Below are 24,472 nucleotides of genomic sequence, written 5' to 3'. Positions count from 1 at the left end.
GTGTCCATGGCAGAGTGGCTGTTGCTGCTAGGGCAGCCCCCGCCCGCCCGGCCGGACTCAACAGAATCGTCCCCCGACCGCCCGGCCGGACTCCACAGAATCATGCCCCGACTGACCGGCCGGACCCCACAGAAGCATCCCCCGTTCGAGTGGCCTGACTCAGTGGGCAGCTGACGTCCGACTAGCTGTAGGATGACATATACGGTAGGGATTAAACGCAGGAACAATTGTCATTCGACATATTTTTCATGGTCTAAATAAAACGCAACATCACACTAAAACACAAGGCACCAAAGCAGTTCATACTGCATTTCCCTTCTTAATATTTCCTTGAAAACCTCAGCGTTTACAGCAGAAATTGGGCGCATGTGCGGCGAGCGAAAGAGAACCTTAAATGAGGTGGGAGACCACCGGCCCCGTGCTGGAGCACAGGAATCCATGATGTGATCCGTGTCTTTGCCGCCATGACCGCTAGGCGTTGAAAGCACTTCCAACAACGGTTGATTTACATCTCCGCTACGTTTTGAATGTTCCCCGCTGTGTTCTCTGCTTTGTTCCCGTTGTTTGGCATAATGTGTTGCTGTTTATAACCCGGAGGATGCACATACCCTGAAGGCATCAGTGAGCGCTAATAGATGTCTGCTATTGGTTGCCCTATATAGTGAAAACGACACAAAAACACATATACAAGCGTCCGGGAGTGCTCAGGTTCAGATCCTTTCGATGCGTGAGTGCGCTCGTTACCGCACAAGTCGTTTCAATCACCTGATGTTCCCCTCATGCACGCTATGAGTGCATGGGGTGGGCTTCATCAAGAGAGTGATGGTGAAGTGGACAGGAGCCTTCAATGGTCCTGCCAGCTCATCTGGTTATCAGTCATTTCGGGAATGTAACTATCTTCCTTACTAGTGGTGTCACCCATGCATGCAGATTATGTGCAACATTGCAGAGAACTCACGGGAATGGCGCCATGCATCACCCCAATGACATAGCGAGATCGTATCATTTCCGATGGTCGTGAAGTCAGTTAATACTATCGCAGCTTTTCCAATGGCGCAGCCTCATTTCGTCATTCGTGTTTGCTAGTCACGATCCTCTGTCCGTGACAGAGGATCACAGTGTTGCCTGGCTAGACTAGTCGGTTAGTCTGACGGCCCTGGACACAACATTCGCCGGGTGGAAGCGGCATCGTGGACGAGGTTCCTCTCAAACGCACCGGAGCCGTCTGATCCGCCGGCGCCCTCAGTTCCGCCGCCAGTTCGACCGCGCCGCAGTCCGACCACCACAAGCCACCGCCCTTGCCGCCGCCCCTTGACGAGCCTCATCGAGTGCTGCGCGAGCCCCTCAGCCGGGCATTGGGACAGCACCGCCGTGACGCGGAATTAATAATCCCGCCACTCTGCATTTGGAACGCACTCGCGCTCGGCCAGTGCCTTCATCTTGGTCGGAAAAATGGCTCCGTTTTATCCCATCTGGCGGCGCATCGCGTCGTCTACAGAGCCTTTGATCCTGTTGCGTAATTAAGGCTGCTTTTCAAGATGGTTGAGCGCAGAGAGAGCCTCTTACACAAAGACAGCCTCGTTTGAGAGACGAGAGGAGTTGGCGGAAACTCGAAGATGGGCACTCGGGGGGAGACGGCGCATCAGGGCCGGTAAATTACGTAGGGATGCCGTCATTCAATGATGTTCCGCCTTCTGTGCTCAGATGCAGCATCTCAAGCCCGACTTCAGAGGCACAGTGGCGGAGCATGGGACGGTCCGCGGCGGCGAGTTATCTTTGATGTCTGACGCCGCCCGGCCCAAAGGGACTGTCGTCCTCCGCGACGCGGTGACTTGTGTGCAGTGCAGATCCTGGCGTCGGGTTGGGGCGGGCGGTGCTGTGGAAAAATAGCTTGCCCGTTGTCCAGGTGCGTGCTCACCGGAAGTGATCGACTTAAGTATTTTGAAGTAGTCTTTGTTGCCGACCTCTGAAAGACAGGGATTCTTCATGCTAGCAGGATATGAATACTTTAAGCGTAGGTGCAACTGCCCGCAACATAACGCAGGTGGTGTGGTCTTGCCGTAACAGCATCTTCCACAAACTTCGAGCCCGTGCCAATAGCCGTCAGGAAACATTGCATTGCGCACATTCAGCGCACAGAAACGACTGAAAAGCTTCGAGCAACAGCGTAACAGCACCGTTCGCATACATCGGGACCCGCCCTGCCAGAAGGGACTTCGGCCCACCACCTGAGCCAAATTACTCGTCATCGCTGTCCCACCCGTCACGATTGGGCCCCCCAAATGTGTAGTTCGGGGCCGGCGGCGCTGCGCCGGCGCACCGAGCCTTTGTACGGGGCCGATGCCACCGCACAGATACGACAGCGGGCGTCCCATTCAGCGGCGGATCATTCAGTGGCCGTGACGCGTTGACACGTGCCCAGCGGGCGCGGGCACTTTGACGGACAGCGGCGGCAGATAACACAAATTATCACCACTGTTCACTGTCGCCGGCGCGGTGGCTTTGTCTGCCGTCTGCTGCCGGGCCGCCGCCGCGCTCTAATTGCTGCCATTATGCAGACGCGCGCAAAGCGACGCCCAAACGACAAATGCCCACTTTGAGCCGGCGATGTGGGACGCCGCCTTGCGTGGCCTCCATCCTGTCACTTCAGGTGAGGCCTGCCGGGAGCGGACGACGGAGGCGCGTTGTCAAAGGCCAAACAGCGCTTGAATGGGGAGCTCGCACGGGAGCATTACGGAGCAAGGACCCGCTGGCAGTCCAAACAGACCGCGATGTCGGGTCGGCGGCTGACCTCGTTAAAACATTGTCGCCCACCCACTTAAGCAGCCCCAGTTAGGTGGAGAGGCGACCCTGGAGTCTCGTGAAGCGGGCGGTGTTTTGTGACGCCTTCCCGGCCGACGCCGCGGGCGGCCGGGCGGCGCCGGGGACAGCGGGAGTGGCATCCTGACGCCGGCTTCGCTGAGGGGCCGGATGCGAGGCGGTGCTGCACAGACCAGGACAGTTCCCGCTCCACTTCAGGCTTCTCTGTCAGGACGACAGGGCCACTTTGCGTGAGCGTGCTGTTGTAAGCCTGGTGCACAGTGCAACGGCCGGATTTCGGCAACGGGCTCGACTTAAGGCGTTACCCCCTTTTTACGAGAACGTGTTTCGTCAGCAGTGCTCCCTCTCCAGTTTCGCTGTCTTTGCTGCCTACTCCATCCCCACTGCCGCTGTGGTTTCAAGATTAGAAATGCAGGCAGAGATCGAGAAGGAATTTTTATATAGGCACTGTGGCTCCATCTGCTTTGCCGTCTCTGGCTGCTTCACGGCACCCATAGCTCCCTTGTTAGTGATAGTGAGAGCTCTGGTCAACTAAGAGACTGAGGCTCATGACTATTGGCGGGGATTACACTTTTCCGTTATACTAAAACCTCCACTTATGCACGGATAGAGTGCAGACCGCGCAGAGCCTTTACCGATCCCAAACATCCAGCACGAGCCATAGACCCAATGTGATTTTCCTGTATCGAGGTGCAGAGCCCAGGAGCCCAGGCGCAATCCGCCTCAGAATGGTCAGCTTTGTGTCTTGCCAATCAGTCGAGAATATTCAGCAGCTGGCGCCCATGAAGTGACTCATTCTTGGGTCACGCTAAGTGCTGTTGTCGGTAAAACATCCGTTGTTTGAAACACGGCAAATGGCCTCTATATCCACTTGCATAGAAATTGACATGCTGGCCTGGCCTGGCCAGCATGTCAATTTCTGGCCTCTCCCTCCCAAGGGGCGTGGTTTTGCAAAATGAGTTGGGGGGAGGGGGGGGGGGGGCTGATCAGTGGAAAATACGTCGATGCACCGGTTTTACCCTGATTTGGCCCACTTTCCTCTCAAAGATAGTGTAAGTAACCAGAGACGAAAACAAACTTTTTTTGTTGCTCTCCGAGCGTCTTCGCTAGGTCAGGGATGCGTCTCCGGCGAGCTTCTGACGACTCCACCCTCCTGTGCCCTGCGGCATGTGTCCCTCACCGGTCTCCGGGCGCCACAGGGCCGAGACCTTGGCCGCGCCGCCGCGCCGCCGCGCCGCAGCCGTTCTCGGCGCTCTCCCGAGCCGGGATGACAATGCGAAACCCCTCCCCTGCTCTTCCAGCTGGCGCGCGTCCCCGCCGCCGCGACCGCGACGCTCAGCCCCTACCCCGCGCCGCCGCCTCGCGTCGATCGGCGCGCCGATCAAACGCGGGGTAACGCGACACGGCGGTCCGCGCGGCGCGCAACACGGCCGCGCCCCGGGCGTCCGGTTACAGCGCCGCGCCGCGCCGCGACAGGCGCCATTTGCCCAAATATTATTGTTTGTGGGGACAGGTGCGCCGGCGACAACGGCGGCGACGACAGCGGCCGACTTGACGGCGGCGGCGGCGAGGCCGTATCCCGGCGAGTGGGCCGGGCGGCGGGGCGCGGAGCGGCGGCTGGTCTGGTCGCTGCGGGGTACTAACTGTCCTATGAAAAAATGTGGTTTCCCATCGCGCAGTTTTCCCGAAGCAATCTTCAGCTGGGCGTCAACAGCGTTTATACGCGCCAATTTAAAGCGAACGATAAGTAACCATTTGATTTTGACATTTTAAGGGCAGCTTTTGTGTTTTCTTGTTTCGGCTCTTTCATTTCAGGGCTTGCCTGTGCAGTTTTGCTATGCAGTTGTTACTTAAACATTGAAATTTGATGATACTTCCGGAACATTTCCTAATGACAGCGAACAGCCGTGTTGTGGCAAAGCCGAGAAGCATAGTTTCACCTTGATCTCAGGTGATTGCAATTGCCTTTGCATCTGAATTTCAGCTGAGAACGCTTGCAGCTGTCAACCACGCCCGTACCTTACGAGTACGTGGCATACAATGGCTCCCAGATAATGCTGTTTCACTCAGGACATTGTTCTTTTGCCGCAGACAGGTCTGATTCTTGATGAAGGCATCGTGCTTCGCTTGTCTGATGCTCCCAGCACTCTGAGTTACGGTCCTTGATGATCCAAGCAGACTGAGTTCCGGTCCCTGACGACCCCGGCGGACAGAGCCCCGGTCCCTGACGGCCCCGGCAGACGGAGCCCCGGTCCCTGACGATCCCGGCGGACGGAGCCCCGGTCCCTGACGACCCCGTTGGGCGGAGCCCCGGTCCCTGACGACCCCGGCGGACGGAGCCCCGGTCCCTGACGACCCCGGTGGGCGGAGCCCCGGTCCCTGACGACCCCGGCGGACGGAGCCCCGGTCCCTGACGACCCCGGTGGGCGGAGCCCCGGTCCCTGACGACCCCGGTGGGCGGAGCCCCGGTCCCTGACGACCCCGGCGGACAGAGCCCCGGTCCCTGACGACCCCGGTGGACGGAGCCCCGGTCCCTGACGACCCCGGCGGACAGAGCTCCGGTTCCTGACGACCCCGGCGGACGGAGCCCCGGTCCCTGACGACCCCGGCGGACGGAGCCCCGGTCCCTGACGATCCCCGGCGGACAGAGCCCCGGTCCCTGACGACCCCGGAGGACAGAGCCCCGGTCCCTGACGACCCCGGCGGACAGAGCCCCGGTCCCTGACGAACCCCGGCGGACGGAGCCCCGGTCCCTGAAGACCCCCGCGGACGGAGCCCCGGTCCCTGACGACCCCGGCAGGCGGCGCGTGGCCGGGGCCATCTCGGCCGGCCGGACAGCCATCAGGCCGTGTACGTGCTGGCAGTTGCTGCCGAGAACGACTCGCGTGCTCATATCGCCGCCGCCACCCCCCATAACACAGAGAGCGAGCGCTTCATAACGGCCAGAGGCGTCTCAATAGTAGCAATACTCGTCGGCGCGGCACGGTTAGGAATGCGCTAATGGGCTGAAAGCTATTTAGAGGCGGACAGAGTCAATAGAGCAGGCGATAAAATCGAATGATTAATTCTGGCTGGAGGCGGGGTGAAATTGGGCTGAGCGGGGCGCGCTAACAGGCGACACGGCTAGCCCGCGCCGACTGGACGGCTCCTGATCAAATTACACGGCCGCGAGTGGGAGAGAACAGGGAAAAGGCCCAGCGCGGCGCTGCTGGAGCAAGACAGCGAGTCACATTGGTGCGCGGCTGGTCTGCTTCACTTGTCTGGCCTTCAAAAGGCTCCTTGGGTCCCGAACGCTGTCATTAGTGAGTCACGTCGAAAACCGAAATAAATACATATTTTGGTATTGGCGTTGCTGGTGTGTGGCAACTTCCACGATATCAGCTGACCTGGAGCGTTTCAGCTCTGCGCTCCTGGGCGCGATGTACTCCCTGCCTAAAGTGATATAAACTCCGCCTTAGTTGAAAAGGCCAACTGACACCAACGAGTAATGTCCAATGTAGATCATATTCACAGTAAAAAACTGTCAAAATGGTGTATTTTCCCATAGCTGGGCGGCGCCTACAACATCACGTTATTTGACAGTGCCTTTTGGGCTTAAAGCATGACTTCAGATAAATCACGTTCTTTATATTTTAGGGAATGTGACTCCGAGCGCCTGTCTTCCTTGCCAAACGAATGTGGGCTTGAAGGAGTTTGACGATATTCGCGAATGTTGGCTGACAGTGAAGAAGTCCTTGTTAGTAAGGCCACCGAAGGGAGCCCTCTACATAATTATAAATAGAGCAAAGAAGCATGACTCACTATTAACAGCGTTAGCTACAATTCTGACTAACTCAAGAATGGACGCGGTGATGTGTCCCTGGACATCAGAATAATCGCAAAAACGATGCACTTTTGCTGAGCGGACGCTGTGTGGGAATGCCAACAACAGAAGTGTGAGCACTTGCAATGCACGTGCTCCTCAGATGTACATGTGCATTACAGGATCTGTAACATTGCACATCCTGTAATCACAAATCCTTGGAGTGCATGAACACTTCTTGTTCTTGTTGCTGGTTATGTACCCGTATTATAAGATTATTTTGGTTAATATGCTTACTTGCCCAGGCTTGGTTCGCATGAGTTGACCAAGGCCTGGCACTGTCCAACAAGTAGCTCTATAAGCGTCCGGAATGGCCGGATAAGCTCTCGGCTACATGCCATCTCATGTCATGACAAATCCTCTTTTGAGCCTTCTGTGGTCTGACCTCCAAAAATAGCTGCCTGTGCTTATTTCACCAGGGTGACGTTGGAAATGACAACATCCTGTCAGGTTGCCAGGTCATGGTATGCATCAGGCGTGTGTGCAGGATTTCACAACGGGGGGAGGGGTGGCACAACGCAAAATATTTAATGAAAATAAATTTTGGTCGCCGCAGACACGCTCGATTTTTGCGTGGTTGTGACAACGTTGCGTGTTTTATTAAATGCATCTGGTTTTGCGCGTCTCCATCGATTTATGTGCTATCAACATTTTTTTAACATGCATCCTAATGCAAGCAAACAATTTGGTAGGGGGCGGGGGCACGCAACCCCAGTGCCCCTTTTCAGTACAACCCTGGAAGTGCTAAGCATAGCTTACATGGCGACATAAAACGCTATCCAGCACCAAGGCAAGTTCGAAGCATCTGAAATAATCCACGGCGGTTCGGCTGCTATCACCCACTCAGTAAGACAGGTGCGAAGTGAAAAGTTCGCTAGTTGGATGTGATCGCTGACTTACTAGTTAGGTACGCTAAGAAAAGGTATCAGTAAACAGCGTTTCAAAAGAAGCCTTTTGTGATGTCTCGCAACCCCGCTAGGCCAAGACGCAACGGTTTGTACGAATCCGTTTGTATGTGTCCGTTCTTCGTCTTTTCCCCTGCATATTTTGTTTCACCCACCAGACCACGTCTAGCCGTGATATGTGAGAAGTGAACTCAATCTACACCACATCTACGCTATAGGTTCTACAGATCGCGCACAGCGTCGTTGCCTCACCTCGACGCGTGCTGCTCACCACTTTCTATTATCCTCCACAAACAGGGAGGCCCAACAGCGAGCCTCGGGGCGCTTGCAAAGCCCATCGCGCGCACGCCCACCGAAAACGGCCATTTGCGGTCAATTGCCGGTCGCGTTGCGTGCTTGCGACCGTGGCGGCCGTCGTGCTGACAGGTATGGGCTCTAATTGCAACAATGAACCGAGCGGCCGCGTTTCGATTGCGGCGGCTCCCGGCGGACGACCGGCGGCGAATTATCCGACTACAAACACGTGCCGCGTATCAATCAGAGGCGCCGCTCCACCGGCCCGCGGTCGGCAGATTAAAAAATTCCCATTAGGGTGTTATCATTGGAGCCGGACCTCTTCAGGAATCCATTAACCCTTCGTGTCGGCGTCCATATTGCAATGGCAATCGCGGACGACTTTTAAGGGGCTCGTTCCGGTCAAACCGCTCGTTGTTTGGATATGCATGAATGTGCCAGTTGCTCATTTTAAGCGCATATGTTTAAACGAGTCAGCATTTTTCCGTGTGCATGCGTCAAAACACCCCATTTTGTCTAGCCCCGACTTGATTAAATCTACGTCGTTCATTCTGTTTCGGAGACTTCTGGGTGTCATCAGTCAGAACGGCAGAAATGAGTAGACTATGCAGTTGATTCGGTGTGTTTGAGAGTGCATTTTTAGCTGTTACAGCAGAGTAACGAATCCCTTAAATATTCCCTGATATACCGCGTGACCAGGCCTAATTCTGTTCGCTGACAGCGTGCCCCATGCAGTGATCAGGTTGCCAGTATGCCTGGACACAAAACGGTCGTCTGACGCGGTCTAGGGGGCTGTTAGCAACCAAAATATATCAGTCACAAAACATTGTTTACCGCAGCTGCTTTGTTAATGCGTCAAAGCTAAATATTTCAGCCACAATTCAACGATGTTTCAGTGACAAAAAACAACTTTTTGAATTTATCATGCAGCCGTCGCCATCGCCCCCACCTCCCCGAAAAATATCGTCAAAAACCTACGTTTGAACGCCGACCTCCGACTCGCACATTCGGCGGAACAAACTGCTTCAACAGACGATGGCAGTAAACCTAGGCATTTTCGCCAGGCTTGCTTCACCTCTGCCACTCATTAGAACCCACCCGTCCCCTGTCCTGGCCTCTGGCTTCCTCGCGGGCCACCTCCAGCGAGTCTGCGGGGCCGGAGTTGGCGTCGGCACCGCGCCCGTGGCATCCATTACCCGATGGGAGGCTGCTACCGGCTGGCCGGCCCCTTTTCACCCCACTGACGAGCGCGGTGATTCGTCACGGCCCCGAGGCGATCGGTCAGGTCAGGTCAGACGTGAGGGTGCAGCGGCCGCGTCTGCACGACCGCGGCCGCGAGGTGATGGTATCACATCCATCTAGTTATACTGATGAGCCTTTTATCTAGGTGGAGATTTGCGAAGATTCCCGAAGGGTGGTGGTGGACGGAGCGTATGATTCAGAAGCGCAGCGAGTCGGTGAAGATCAATATTCAACGCTCCAGGAGAAAATCGACAAGCATGCATGTAAACGCTAGTAAACGGTAGGAATACTCTGTCACAGGAATAGTACCACCCTAGAACAAATTAGACTTAGGGCCACGGATTCATATATGGCATGTGTCTCATTAGGCCTACAAAGCCCTTTGTTCTCTTTTTTGAACCCTGAGAACTCAGATTTTCCCTTTGAAACAGCGCTTTCCGAGAAAAGTTTCCATCGGACTCCTGGCTCACCACGATTGAAAAGCATCCAGCATACAATAAGGAACGTTTCCTCAGTATGTGCTGCAGCCAAATAGCTTCCGTGATAAAATGCATGCGATGTTATGGTGTCTTGCCTAGATAACCATATGGCATACGCTATTCACTTTATTATAGTTAAGAAAAAATCCCATAGATCAAGGCTTCTGCGGATGAGAAAAACCATCCAGTCAGCAGGGTCCAAGCTTAACCGCAACGAATTGCGCCGAAGTAGTTCGGATCTTCGAGACATCCGCTCTGCGCTTAGCTAGCAGCCTGATGATGGTGGTGGTGATCCTTGACGCGAGTTAGTGCTGTGTATTATAGCCTGGGCTTAAAGTCTGATAAAACATTAAATTGGCTACAACTAATTTGCTTACTTAGCACTTTGTTTGGACCCGATTTAACTTTCCGGTGAATTATATACCGTGACAGCTCATTGCAAACAATTTTTGTGCTGCCATTCCTGTCAGCACGGTGGCGTGTGAGATAGGTACCACGATAGAAACCACGAATTATATCGCCCATATGTTTTTCCGCGGTCATTTCATGATACGCAAACATCGTCCACTGATCAGGCCTCCCGCATCGCCTGTGGAGGAGTGTCTCGCCACCTTTCTTCCTCCTCCGGCTGGTACCGGCGCGCGCTCTAACACAACACCGGTGACTAACCCTCCCCAGCGCCATGATTAGCGCCGATGCGTCCAGCCACGCGCCGAGCGACCCGGCACCCACTCCCGGGGGGCGTGGGAGGGCCTTTCAGTCACCTTTCTGCCGGTCGGGACGGCGCCCGCGCTCCCGGCCAGCGCCGGCCGGGGGATTCGCTGCGGATGATCAGACGCATCTGTCGGTCGCGCGGTGCTAATGCGCTTACACGCCGACTCAATGCGCCACCGACGCTGATGACGAATTAATGCTATAGTTGGCAGCGGTGTAATCGCCGTCGAGTCGCTCCTCTATTGTGTCGGCCGGCGGCGCGGACGAGATGACGGCCATTGAAGTCGGCTGCAGCGCGTCCGGCCGCCAAGTTTGGCCGACGACTTTGGCCACTGGCTCGGCGAGCACGGACGGCTATGGGCGAACCGGAAGCGCGCTAAAGTCGGAAAGATATCTAGATTTAGTGGCGGTTTTCTCTATAATTAAGCATGCTAAGGATCGTGCATTATAATATCAAGCGCTGAAATATATTTGATCGAGTCGCGCCAGATTTCACCGTCATCTCTGTATGGAGATTGTGGATGGGACCGCGTTCTGACCGCCATGCCCTACGCTTTCACCCGTTCGGTTTTTGCTGTCGATTGTTTTTGACGGTCTCGATCGATTTATTTGTCGTCATCATAACCATTGAAAATCAATGCCGCAGCGTTGTAAAAGGGAACATTTGTTCAGCTTATGTTAAAACGTCTGAACAATGACTTTATCAAATATCTCAGAAATTGTCTAACTGCATCTAACCGTACCCGAGAGACAGAAAATAACCCGGGTAGGTCATACCATTTGCTTGGGCTGAACCACCCATCAGTGGTTACTGTGCACCGAAAGCAATTTTATTGGGGTCTGGTCTGCACCACAAGATCTTTTGTTTAAAATAACCGACCTTCAATATATCCAGAGGCACAAGTTTACCGAGACTATCAAAACATCGTTAGGATATTATCTGTTTCGATAGATTGTTGGGTATTTTTATCTTTTCGATCACCATTGCAAGTTACTTCAGATGTTAGATTTTACACAAGTACTACACATAGTGTACGTGTTACATATTATTGCGTGTCTTGAACTTTCTCAAAACCCCCCTCAAAACCCAAGAATGAACTCAACCTCCTAATATACTGAAGGCCGGTAATGTTGAGCATAACATTTCACAATGCCGAAAACTCTGGCGTAAAAGGCCGTTCGCGCTTGTGTGGTGAGGTCTTATCCACTTTGGCGACATTTTTTTAGTGTGAAATAAGAATAGCTGTGCCTGCTCTTAATTTGCTGAAGTTGAGACCTAGCAACCCAGGTGGTGGTTGCACAAATGGCTCTCTATCATTTTCATGGAGTCTAGCAACCATTCACGTTGATAACTCCGAACTAATCGGATTCGTTTTTTTGCCTTTCTCTGCAAGAGGCCTGAGGCGCACCAAACCGAGCCACTTTTTTCACGCAAACGAAATCTGACACGCGGCATGGAGCTTTTTCCTCAACAGCCTGATGCAACTCATGCACCAGGTGCACTGGTGGAACAGATTAGGAAAACTGATTTGCGCACTACTGCGCCAACATGCACCTGACACGAGCTGACATGAACCTGTTGACCTGGAAGCCGGGAAGTGAGGGGATATGCTCTAAACTCCAAATCAGGCATTAAAGAGGATTTCGCTGTGGCGACGATTGCACTAAACACGCTTCTGCCCCTCCCAAACATTTCTTGCCGGTGAGCCGAGGCCTTTCCGCTCTGGGGTCCGCACGTGCAGCGTCGCGAGACCGGGCTCGCCCCGGCCGCGAGCTGCTCGTCCCAGCGGTGCCGCCGGCGTGCCGCCGTTTTAATTATCTCCCGTAACAGCCATTTACGCTGGCACGACTCACTTTATCACGGGTGCTAACTGCTGTATCAATTATGCAGGCGTTCATCCATTATTGAGCGCCGCCAGCGGCGGCCGCCGTCCCACGGGGCGGGGTCAGGCGGCGCTCCCGGAGGCTGACACGCGGCCAGTGGTGGCCTTGCGTGACCTCGGCCGCCGCCAGCTACTTGGCACCGGCTCTGCCCTGATTTGTCGACACGAGACGAGTCGAGGCGGTCTGTTTCGGAACGGAAGGTATTCGACTGAGGAGTACTTTGAAGGGAGTTGCAACTATGCATTTGGTGCATTCGAGTGCCACGGTTTGAAGGTGTTTAGTCTTTTCTCAGTACGTCAACTGTATGAATATTTCCTTCTGTTGTACGGATCTTTTCTCTAAGGCTCTCTTTATCTCTTTCTCTTCCCCTGTCTTTCTCTCTCTTTCTCCCTCTCCCTCCCTCCCTGCCTCTTTCTTCTGCGGACTGTAAGACCTTTCCAGACCTCATAAATTAGAAAGACATCTCCTATGATTTTTAGAAATATGCGTTCTTTTCCGTCACCATCACGTCGCCCATATTAGCAAAACTGCCACCAGCGCAGTGCCCCTTTTCTCATTAACGTTCCAATTTAAACTTTTCGAGCACTCTACTCGGCTCTTTTATACGGTCGTTAATAGAGCTGCTTCGTGGTAATTTCTCGTCTCTATTATCCGATTACGGCGATTGCCGATCGGCAGAGCCGTCGTGCTGCGTCAGGACAGCGTCGCGTCGGCCGGTCTCCCCGCCGCAGGCCGCTCCACCACCGGGCTCGCGCGCGCCGGCCCATCTGCTGTCTCTGCGCTTTATAATGTAGCCGCTTCGTCGACCACCAGCTTTCGATCCTCGAGCGGGGGCGGGGGGGGGGGGGGATAGAATCTGCGTGAGGTCAAGGGTGTGGTCTGGGTGTCACGTGCCGCCGGAAGCAGCTTCGCCTCATGTCCGGCCTCTGTCGCTTCAGGCCTGCAGAACCAGAACGAGCTGCTCGACAAAGGCTATCAGCAAGGAGGCGCGCTGAATAAGAAGAAGAAAAAGAAGCGGAGACACAGGTAAGAAGCTGAAGATGCTATTGGGAATTGGTAAATGTGATGATAGAGTCGCGCGAACAAATTCTTGATGCAAACTCCTATGCATTGTATGGTTTTCAGTCATTCCAGCCCTTCATTCACATTTTCGTGAAAAAGTGTGACGAACGGTATGTGTTTTTCACCTTCTATTAACAACACAGAAATAGCACTGCATGTAATATTCTAACCTTCTTTTCAGGACCATTTTCACCAGCTACCAGGTAGAAGAGCTGGAGAAGGCATTCAAGGAGGCACACTATCCAGACGTCTACGCCAGGGAGATGCTGTCCCTGAAGACTGACCTGCCCGAAGACCGGATACAGGTAGGATTACAGAGCCATATGCGTGTGTGGAAAAAAAACGCCGTCTGCGTCAAGACAAGCCAGATCCATGGATTTTGGCTGACGCTCACAGGCGCAGCAAAGATGATGGGCGGGAGCGGGAGCCAGGGCCCCCTCTTTTTCCTTTTAGGGCCATAGATGGCTCCTGACAGAAAGCAAAAGATCGGCGTGATGAACTTTCACTGAATTCTGCCCCTTCTTAAGAAAATCATGTATCTGTCCCTGCTTAATTGGATCTGTTCTTAAGCTGAACCGGCGGCAGAACTGGACTGTAAATGCGTTATACATTTTGAGTACAGAAATCGCCATCCGAAAAATATTCATGCAAAGTTATTCGGTTGCGAAGGAATTCTCGCATTTGACGCCATTCAAAAGACAGTTTTTATTTTTGCGCAATGAATTGCCGTCTTAGGGGGCAAGGAAAAGCACCACGAATTGCTTTGCTCTCAAGAATAAGCAGCGACCTAACCTATCACTTGGCAACCTGGTAACCTGCCACCTGGTGACCAAACCAGGTACCACCCTTTGGTAAGGCGGCGAGCGACCCTGCACGTCTCTGTTCATGTCCTCAGAGCACTTTCGGCTCATTATAACTTCATAATCGTCATAATTGCCACGGGCGGCTCAGCTCTGTCGAGCATGGCCCCTGAACTGAGGGCTGAGCACAATCACTGCCGCCCTGCCAGCGATGATCGCAGACGCGAATTTCGTCCGGTATCCTGCAAGCGCGACCGCACCACACCGCCCGCATCCTTGTACTATTACCTCCCTGCTTCCCTGACCACTCTTGGTCGGCTGGGCAACGCCCCGAACCTGCCGGCACTATCGCCCCCCCCCCCCCCCCCCCCTCCAACTCACGGTCCGTTCCTGCTTGTGGGCGACCAGTTGGAGGCTGCGCGAACCGGTCAGCCGCTCTCGACTCGGAGTCTGGCTGGCCGCCAGTGACTCGGAGTCCGGCTGGCCGCCTGTGAGTCGGAATCGGACTGCCCAGTGGTTGTATTCGGGTGTCTCGCGATTCAAGACGCGACTCGGAGTCAACCGGCCAGTGACCCAATCAGGCTGTTCTGTGACTAGAGCCAGACAGCCCGGTGACTGGAGTCAAAGCGGCCCCGCACCCTTAAGTCGGCCCCTCCCAACTCGCAGTCGTCACACAGTGCTCAGACTCAGACCGACCATGACTCGGAGTCGGTCGGGCCTGTGACTCGCGGCCTTTCGCTCCGTGACTCGCGGCCGGCCAGCCGTGCCAGGTCAGCGTCACGCCGGCCGGTAAGCTGGCCAGGCATGCGCGGCCGGCCTGTGATGTGCCGCCAGCTTAGGCGGGGCCCCGGCCGGCTCCACACCTGTGAGCGCGCCGGATTACGACGGTGCCTCGCGCCCGCCGGTACCTCCCTACCGGCCGCCGCGCCCCCGCCGGCACGCTACCGCTGCTGCTGCTGCTGCTGTTGCCGCTGCTGCTGCTGCTGCTGCCGCCCGCCGGTGCCTCTCTGCCGACCGCCGCGCCCTCGCCGGCACGCTACTGCTGCTACTGCTGCTACTGCTGCTGCTGCTGCTGCTGCTGTCGCTATTGCTACCGCCGACGGCGCCGATACTGTCGTAGCACTGCGGCGGCGGTTACTGTCGGCAAGGTGGCCCTGGCTGTAGGCAACCAGCTGCAAACGAAGCAAGTGGCTGCAAGCTCCAATTGCATCGGATGCAGCAATATGGCTATGGGAGCCAGGTGCATCATGAAGACCTTCCAGCAAACAACAAGCCAGACTCAAATGAAGTGTTTCCTAGTTTTTCTTGAGACTCTGAGGCGATTTAGAGAGCCTCTTAATTTGCACGTAAGCTTCTTTGCAGGTGTCTGAGGACTCGCACTCAGAAACATGAGTTGCTCCGCGATGACAGACACAGCCTCCGTGTCTGCCGTTGTTGGTGGAGGAGCTCTTTGTGGTTCACACCCGCGCGTCCGTCTGGTTTACGAAACCGCCAGCCCAGACCGGCTTCGGCGGGTGTGGCGCAAGCCGCTCGGCCGGTGGGTCGGCTGGCGGACGCTGGGTTGATCAGCCAGCGGACAGTTGGTGGGCTGGCAGGCGCTGTTTTGGTCGGCTGGCGGACGCTGTGTTGATCAGTGGACAATTGGTCGGCTAGCGAACGCTGTGTTGATCAGTGGACAATTGGTCGGCTGGCGGACGCTGGGTTGATCAGCGGACAATTGGTCGGCTGGCGGACGCTGTGTTGATCAGTGGACAATCGGTCGATTGGCGGACGCTGTGTTGATCAGTGGACAGTTGGTCGGCTGGTTGGTCGGCTGGCGTGGAGAGCGAGCTGGTCGGCAGCAGGTGGGCTAGCTGGACGCCATGCTGCGCCGCCCTCCTCGCGACCCCGCACAGAGTCTCGCGGTTGCCGTGCGATGCGAGCGCATCCACAGCCACAGGGGCTTGATGCTGGCGCACACACTCGGCCGTCGGTTTTCCTGCACAGCCCCACGCCATGTTTCGGCAGCGCGGCGGCACGCGTGGCCTTTCCATCGCGTGCCCTGAACACGGCATGTGCTCGCGGCGCGGAACGCGCGGCGGCCCTCAGATGTAGGGCAGATGCGGCATGCGGTGCCCGACAAGGCGGCCTAATCTCGCATGCCGGCTTGAAAAAGGCTTCACCGCAGTTGTAGATCAAGTGGCACACCCATTCAGAATCATGGCAGCACCTCAGTATGGCGCCTGCTGCTGTCTTTGATCCGCCCCTCGGGCCGGCGCTCGCTCCGCGCGCCTCACGGCCTGCGGCGGCGCCCACTGTGTCTATCGTGGAGGCGGCCCGTAAAGCAGCACCACTGGGTCCCAGCGGTCATTTGGACAGAATTGGATGGTCGTTAGGAGGCGGGTGTGAAATTAGTTGGTTGCCATAAGGCCAGACACGGTATCAATTTGCACGCGCCGCGAAACTTCCGCTGCGTTTTGGAGCGGAGTATGACTGGGTACATGTGGCTCATGCGTGGTAGTCTAAGAAGGGCTTCTTTTGCCAGCTTTTCCCATTGTCAAGGCGCACGCAATGCAGAATTAACTTCGACAAGATTGTGTGAAGGCTGATGGGATCACTTTTGACTGGCCATTTTCGACAGTGTGCATACCATACAATGATGAGCTTGGTGCAGATATTGTGTGCATTGGCGTGTTTAATGGATATGTTGGTATACCTCCTTATTAGAATCATGCATCATGTTCCATTGCCTGCATTGCGTAAAGCCAACAAATTTAGGAAAATGGCGCTTGCTGGACAAACATTGCTAAACTTGAGAAAACGTTCAGCAAACATTGCTGTTGGCAATGCTCGGCAAACATAGCCAAATCGTCCGACACTGGGCTTTACGAATGGTTATCGAACTAAATGATTTTGTGCAGCATAGCTGCAGGTCTCGCGAGACCACAGCAGCCCCTGGAGAGGTGTGCTGAGGAGACCGAAGCTTGATTGATTGGTTTATGTGCATTAAGCGTCAAACGGGGCTCATGCCATGCTTCCCGGACTGAATAGAGACTGATCCCCGCTCCCACACAACGCCTTGTGTCCATACTTCTTGTGACTTAAACAAAGTCAAGGACGGGCTGCATTTCAACAGCGACTTACAAGAGCCTGGTCGGTTACTTAATGGACGGCCCGGGCTGGAGGTTCATTGGCTTAAGTAATCGTGGACTTTGCGATGGATGATCTTTATCTAAGATAAATCAAGTGGTGAAGAGTGAAGCGTCGGCATACAGTCTGTTCACGTGTCTGTCATTGCCAATCACGAAGGCAAGACACTGCATTGCCATCCATCAAAGGGCCTGGAAGCCGCAATAAAGCTTCTGACTAATTCGGAGCGTAAGCTTTATTTCCTTGGTAACAGGTGTGCTTTTGGAGTCGCAAATCCAGTCCTCGCGTGCTCGAGGCGTATTTTGGTAGAGCCGTGCTGAGCTGGTGTGGGTGGCAGGGGTTTTCATCCCTGTTTTGAATTTCCTGATGCCAACGGGATTATCTTTTCTAAACCGCTTAAACCTTTCGCAATTTCCACGGACTCATGGTGGCCTGGCTTGCAATGCACGAGGTCGTCTTGCCAGAGCAAACTCGGGCTGTAAGCCGGTTATCATGCAACTCGCCGAGTCTGCAAGGAAGCGCGCGCTCACTTCGATTCATGAGACATGGGTAAAATGGTAGGGACATAGGACATGGACCATGGGACATGAAACATGGGACAGGGGCATGGACTATGGGACATGAAACATGGAACAAGGACATGGGCCCTGGGACATGAAACATGGAACAGGGACATGGAACATGACACATGGGACATAGCAAATGGAACATGAGACAGGGGCATGGGACATGGGACATAGGACAGGAGGCAGGGACATGGGACAGGGGTGCGCGGCTCACGCAACGTCCCATGGTCACGATGGACAGGTACCTGTGCGTAACAATGATGTAACTGGCGACCACAACACTCGTTTGTGATTGCCCAGCGCGTCAGATTATTACCCCGGCGGCGCTCTGAGCTGGGGCCAACATTAGTGGAGTATGGCAACACAACAGGCAATTTGCCACGTAGGGCGTACTCTGCTCACCACGCTGGTTCCTGCTCAGTGGACTCCAGGCGCAGTGCTCAGGCCGATGGCACCACCAGTGCTCTTGAAGTCTGCGGCCATAGGACAGCCCAGAGCTAAGTCCAGTCAAGCATTATGACAGGCTGGGGCGCCGTGATATTGTGTGTGTGGAGGTGCAAGCAAGGGGGTGTATGCAGAGCGCAGTCTCGAGACGCCCCGAATCCAAGCGTTGGTGTTGTGAGACGCGGAGTGAAAATGGCTGTTCAAAGTAATGGCCAAGGACCCGCCCCTGGACGTTCCCTCCTCACGGGTCTCTGCCTCCCTGCCGCCTTGGCGCCCCTTCGCGTGCATTCTCTTACGTCACAGCCTCGCGGGCTCTCCGTTCTCCGTCATATCCGGAAGCCTCCCGTGCGCCCGTGACTCGATATCCATAATCTCCAGCACTGCCTCCACGGGCCTCTCTCTGGCAATGCACCACAGTCTAATTCATCTGCACCTCCCCCCCCCCCCCCCTGCCGTGGCATCAGCGCCTCCAGCATGCGTCCTCTTCCCCTCCTCAGCCTCTCTTGCTCTGTTTCTGAGCCTTCATGTGTCTCCTGCGCAAGCACCTCATCTGCTCCTCTATCTTTGTCACGGCGCCTCCTCCGTGCCTTCTCTCCCCTCTGTACCACACCGGGCGCCCCACACCTCCCCGCTCCTCTGCCTCGTATCTGCAGACTGCACCTCCTCTGCGCCGTCGGCACCGCTCTTCGTCGTGCGCCGTAATTGAATCAGTAAGGTCTAATCAGGCGGGCTGCGATTGGCTGGAGATGACAACATTAGCCCCGTCGCCCAGGCAACGGCGGCGGCGGCCGCTGGTAATCGACCGACGCTGATCCTATTATGGCAGCCGGGCGGCCGGAGAAATCCGCCAGTGTCGCACCTAATTCCTGTGCGTATCGTTCACGTCAGCCGAGTCCGGTCAGAGTGTTGGCGCGGTGCCAGCTCCGGACAAAAGATTCCGTGGATATAGACGGCGAATGATGGCGCGCTGCGACACGGATTTGTCTCTTCTTCACTCAAGGATGTTTAAATATAGACGTCTGGTGCTGGACCGGCAGCAAAAAATTGTGTAAGGACGTCAACTGACGTCGGAAGTGAGGCCGGAAAGGGAGGCGGCTGAGGAACATTTTCTGCCTTACTACCTTGGGAAAATTTAGCATTAGACCTCGTGCGATGCATAAAAAGAAGCGAGGTCAATATGATGCTTTCCCCTCACCATGGTCTTAAATTATCCGCCTCGACGACCCCCGCCGGTCGCTCCATCTGGTTGCATATGAAGTCACACACGTTTATGCAACGCTGAGAACATTTTTCAAGAAGGGGCAACGCAGGCAACGCAGGGAACGCATGGAACAAAACGTGAAGCCGTTGCTCACGGCATCTGTCATGCCCTTTTCTCTTGAATCTAGTGTGTTCGAGCCCTGGCGTGCCCCCCCCCCCCCCCAACAAGAGTGGGATGAAATGAAAATGGGATGAAATTGTATGGGAGATGTCCGTGCTTCCGTAAGGATCGAAGTAGAAAGACCACCGCCAGTACAAAGACGGATATACATATGTATATATATATATATATATATATATATATATATATATATATATATATATATATATATATATGTGTGTGTGTGTGTGTGTGTGTGTGTGTGTGTGTGCGTGTGTGCTTATAACAGAAAGGTTTTCTAGCCTGTTGACTTGAGAAGGAAAGCTTTAGAGGTGGAAGTTATTTGAGTCCTTTCGGCTTTGTTTTGTTGTTGTAGGGGAAGTCATTTAGGTCCTTTGCTGACAGTGGCTAATGGCGAACCATCCAGACCCGCAGACTTGTCGATTGGTAATCCACCAGCATTCACTCAACTCGCAACATTTGTCCAGACGCAGATGCTGCTTTTAAGTAATTCGTATTTTTTACGGCGACTTACATTTCCAATGAAACCTCCCAGTTCACACAATCCCGCTTTATTGCCTGCCCGCGTCTCCGTCTGCCCGTGTTTCCGACCGGCTCTTCGCCCCCTCCCCTCCCCTCCCCCTCCCCGTCCCCCGCGGCGCCGCCACCGCCGGGGACATCCGGACAGCAATCTGGACGCGACCGACGCCATTCAGCAATATTTTATCCGCAGATCATAATCTAATACGAGCGGTTACAATTGCATTAGCCGCTCGTCCCGGGAGCGCCGATTGGATTAGTTACCCATTTGCGGTACCGTCCGACGGTGAAATGTGAAACCAATGGGCCGGCGGCGATCCGATTCCGGCTGCGCTGCTCGCGCCGGCAATTTGTTTTAGTTCTTGATGGCATCGCTTCTGCGCGGTATGTGCAAAAGCGAGGAGGGGAGGGGAGATCGTCGGCAACTGCACGGGAGGCGGCGCTGTTGCCGGCGGACCGCCCCGGCGGAGGGGGTGGCGGTGGGTCGGTCGTAGTGTAGTGTAGTGGTGTAGTGTGACGCTGTAGTGGACTCGCGTGTAGGTTGGCGTGGTCACGCCGGCATGGTTGCGGGGTTGAGTGACGGACGGCACGCCGCCGCTAACGTCCTGTGGTCTGCGCGGACATCGGCGCCGTGGCATGCTGCATTGTAGGACGGGCCAGGGCACTTGAGAATCGCGATACGCGAGTCTTCGTCCATGACTTCCATGGAGTTGTCGCCTCAAGGAGGTGTGATGGGACGTTTAAATAGAACCCTCATCCCAACGAAGGTGTTATTAATAGCTCTGCGCGGCTGTGGGACACGGTTCGTTGACCAGGCGCTGGGGCGTACGTTCTTATTTGGTTGAGGAGGAGTGGGGGGCTGCCCCCCCCCCCCCCCAGAAAAAATCAGCATCAGCCTCCCCCCTCAAAATGAGCAGAAAGTTAGCCAAATGCGGAGAAGCCTCGTCAGTTGGTGTATTCTGGGGGAAACGTGCGCCATCTTTCTCCGCTCAGCCCTTCCCCAGCTCATTTTAAAAATAACTGCGGCCTGCGGATGGCCAATTTATGATCCAGAATGCTCGGAAGCTGCTGTGGCAAGTGGTTGAGACGGTAGTGATTCCTGCGATGTTAATTATGTTGCTGTTCTCTCACATCACTCCCTTTTCCGAGCCATGGGCTATCACCTATCATCGGATCGATTTCCATTTTCTTCATACCTTGTCTGATGAGCCTGTGGAGGATACCAAACCTCGCCATATTGATCACCAGCCAATTCCGGATCAAGCGACTGAAAGGAGACAACAATTAGCTGCTCCGGCGACGGCGACAGGTATCGCGTTTCAACGACACACGTTATGACCTCAAAGGCAGAATGAGGTATCACAGAACCTTCAGCATCGTCCCAAAAGGGCGAGCGGTATTTCCCCACCCGTCACCTTCAATGCGACCATTAAACTCAAGTCTTCGGGTTTCTCCTAATTGCGGCCCATTGGCCGCGACCGCGTCCGCATTAATCGTCGTCAGATGGCGTCCATTTGAAGCAGAACGCGGCCGGCGGCAGCACCGCTGACGTCTCAATGGGCACCCGACCCGCCGCGCGTCACCGGAAGCCCCCTCCCCCCCCCCCCCCCCGCCCCCCGCCGGCAGGAGCCCAACTGTCTGGGGCGCTAATCGCGTCCCGGCGCCCACTTACGGCCGGGCTGCGCGCGGGTCGCCGCCGGGCCCGTGAGGCGGCAGCCGGGTCCGGCGGCGCGCCGCGGCACGCCAGAGCCACCGCGGACAGGTGTCCGAGCGGGGGCGTGCCGGCCGGACGCGCGACAAAACGCGCGCCGCCGGGCGGACTGCGCGCGCTCCGCGTCGCGCGCGCTTGACCGCGTATCCGATCGACCGTGTGAATCGGTGAGCCGGCGAGCCTGGCGCGGATGGCGGATGGAATGCGGCTGACAGCAGGCTGGTCGCGTGCTTCCAGGAACGGGGACGCGGGACATTTCCCTGCCCTTGTGACGGGATTTGACTTGCGGGCGTTCAATTGCCGGCGTTTGTGCCGGTGGGGTAAGCGCCTTTTCAGCTCTATGCGTGGTTGTCGGATGAGAGCTAAGTACCTGCGTCAACACCTGGGCACTTAGTGTCACCGATGTGCCGTTTAAGGCTGCTTTCGCGGAAAGCGCATCGCGCGGGAGAAGAGTGCACTAGGGGCTAGAGGCGTTCAAAAACAGATTCAACCTATAACGGTTTGTAAAGTGCAGTTGTTAAGTTATGTCGCATGGTATATGCCCTCCTGCGCAGACAGCTGTTGGCATTTGTTCGAGGTGTTCGGCTAATTCCAGCCTAAGCTAATTCGGGTCGGTTATTCGACGAATTCCAATGAGCCATCAATCAAAACCTATTCTGCCCACGACCTTATTCGTAGGGAACCATTCCTTTTTCGCATACGAGGGTGAAACAGCTCCGCAAATCACGAAGGGAATTTTAGTAATGGCAGTTTATAAAGGCAAGAGATACGGTTTTTCGTATTCCAATATGTTAACAATTGAAATTTATGCGTGTGCGTAATGTGGCAATGGGATGGGTCAGTCACAATGGACACATTAATGAAAAGAAACAAATTGGTGTGGTACAGGAGCACACAATTTTTTCGTATCATATAACAAGACCACCTGTTTTCAGTCCAGTCACGTTAAAAATGTGTTTATCCCGATTATTCATCGTACACGTTTGACTCGCAACACACTAATGCATGTGCAAATATGACAAGGGGCAAATGCCCGCGGTGCCCCTTTGAATACGGCCCTGAGTCCACAAACATCCATAATGTCATCATCACCAACGTACAGCGATCGCAACCAGGGCTTTAAAGCTTGTAAGTCATCTCCCACGCGACCGAAGAGTCGCACACAAATAGTCACCACACAAGGATTATGTCAAGCGGTATCCAAAAAAAGGCAGAATTTTAACTTGGAGTGTGTCTGGCTCAATATGTCAGATGATATGCGATAAGGAACATTGCGTAAAAAACACGCAGTGGCTTAGAAAAAAAACTGCAAATAAAAAGTCTTGTCAGAAGTGGGATTCGAACCCACGCCCGGAGAACCGGACTGCGACCTGAACGCAGCGCCTTGGACCGCTCGGCCATCCTGACTGCGTGGTGAGGCATGTGGATGAACATGAAAAACGGCATGTTTAGGAACTTTACTGATTGCAAAACATATGGTTAATAAATCCCTCGACATAATGAGCCGGATGCAGGGTTTCGAACTTGAAAGCTTAAACGTAGCAGAGGTCTCCCCGCCTTACCCTACCTATTCGGAATCTGGTCTATCCGGGCGTTTGTCTGAGGAGCTTTGAATGCATGGAGGAACAGCAGGCATGGGATCACTATAGGAGTGAGGTATTGCCATCAGGCTATGCTTGTGGCTCAGTGATCAGTCCCGCGATATTCTTTTTGCCTTGATTAGGAAGACGCAAAGGCCATGATTGAGGGGCTTTGGCCCTACCGTTAATCATGCTGGACGAGCCCGTGGTTGAATCCATGAGAATAAAGATCCCATTACATCACTAACTCACACTTTGAGATCATGTGCACTTCCTAGGTACCTGTTTGCCGTGATTAATGACATACCCTCCGTGTCGCGGAGCGTAAAAATGGGAAGCAGGAAGAACGTTTCTTCCACCCTTCTTAACCCGTTTCTAGGCGCGCAACGTCAGGGATCCAATTTTTCCTTTTTGTATAATCGGATGATCGTATGATCTTTGGCTTCCTTTAGGCTCCCCTTCTACTTCTGCGCTTTTGGGTCCCGTGCGGGTTGTAAAGCTCCAACAATCTGGATCCAGAGTCTCGGACCCGTTTGCATTTAGACGTTTGTCCAGCGATGCCGCATGGTGATAAGATCAGGAACGACTCCCCGTGCTTTGTCTTAGAGGCTGTCTCATGGGAGCATGCTTTGGCGGCCGGAGGGCTTACAAGCCCGGATACCAACATGACGAAGTTGTTTGGCGATTCGCCACTTGCCGTCTCGCCGACGTATGTCGGTCCCGTGGTGTAATGGTTAGCACTCAGGACTTTGAATCCTGCGATCCGAGTTCAAATCTCGGCGGGACCTGCTATTGCGAGGGTTTTGTACATGCATGCGTCAATGAAGCAAAGCTTCCAAAATCGCTATCACGGCGCGGCATGAATAGCATTGGGGATCCAACTGCGCCTTGGTCAGATAGAGAGCAAGCGCGCTAATTTTGTGTGGTTCTCAAACTGCGAGAGAAGCGCGCATGTGCCGCACCACGTACCAGGGTGTTTCGCTGCGGAGTTAGGCAGCTGAGCACGGCCAGTGCGTGATGTACCAGTTGAAGTGGCAAGGTTACCATTACGACGTAATCTTGCACACATTTTTATGAGTC

The 24,472-nt window shown here is 54.7% G+C and overlaps 1 protein-coding gene and 2 non-coding genes across 3 annotated transcripts in view; 2 read left to right on the top strand and 1 right to left on the bottom strand.

Annotated features, from left to right (window-relative positions):
• LOC119099513 (visual system homeobox 2) overlaps positions 1–24,472 on the top strand; it is a 51,780-nt gene that overhangs the window by 20,444 nt on the left and 6,864 nt on the right. Inside the window, exons 4-5 of the mRNA XM_037222672.1 lie at positions 13,139–13,226; positions 13,444–13,567. Coding sequence (XP_037078567.1) covers positions 13,139–13,226; positions 13,444–13,567 — 212 coding nt within the window. The remainder of the gene's footprint in view (positions 1–13,138; positions 13,227–13,443; positions 13,568–24,472) is intronic.
• Positions 23,136–23,219, bottom strand: TRNAL-CAG (transfer RNA leucine (anticodon CAG)). The gene has a single exon. It is a non-coding gene; the product is annotated as a tRNA-Leu (tRNA).
• On the top strand, positions 24,109–24,180 carry TRNAQ-UUG (transfer RNA glutamine (anticodon UUG)). Its single transcript has one exon. It is a non-coding gene; the product is annotated as a tRNA-Gln (tRNA).

This window comes from Pollicipes pollicipes, unplaced genomic scaffold, assembly GCF_011947565.3.
Source record: "Pollicipes pollicipes isolate AB1234 unplaced genomic scaffold, Ppol_2.1 Scaffold_2555;HRSCAF=2994_pilon_pilon_pilon, whole genome shotgun sequence".
NCBI classification, from domain to species: Eukaryota; Metazoa; Arthropoda; class Thecostraca; order Pollicipedomorpha; family Pollicipedidae; genus Pollicipes; species Pollicipes pollicipes.
Note: the sequence above shows the minus strand (reverse complement) of the source record. Positions and strands in the feature narration are given on the sequence as shown.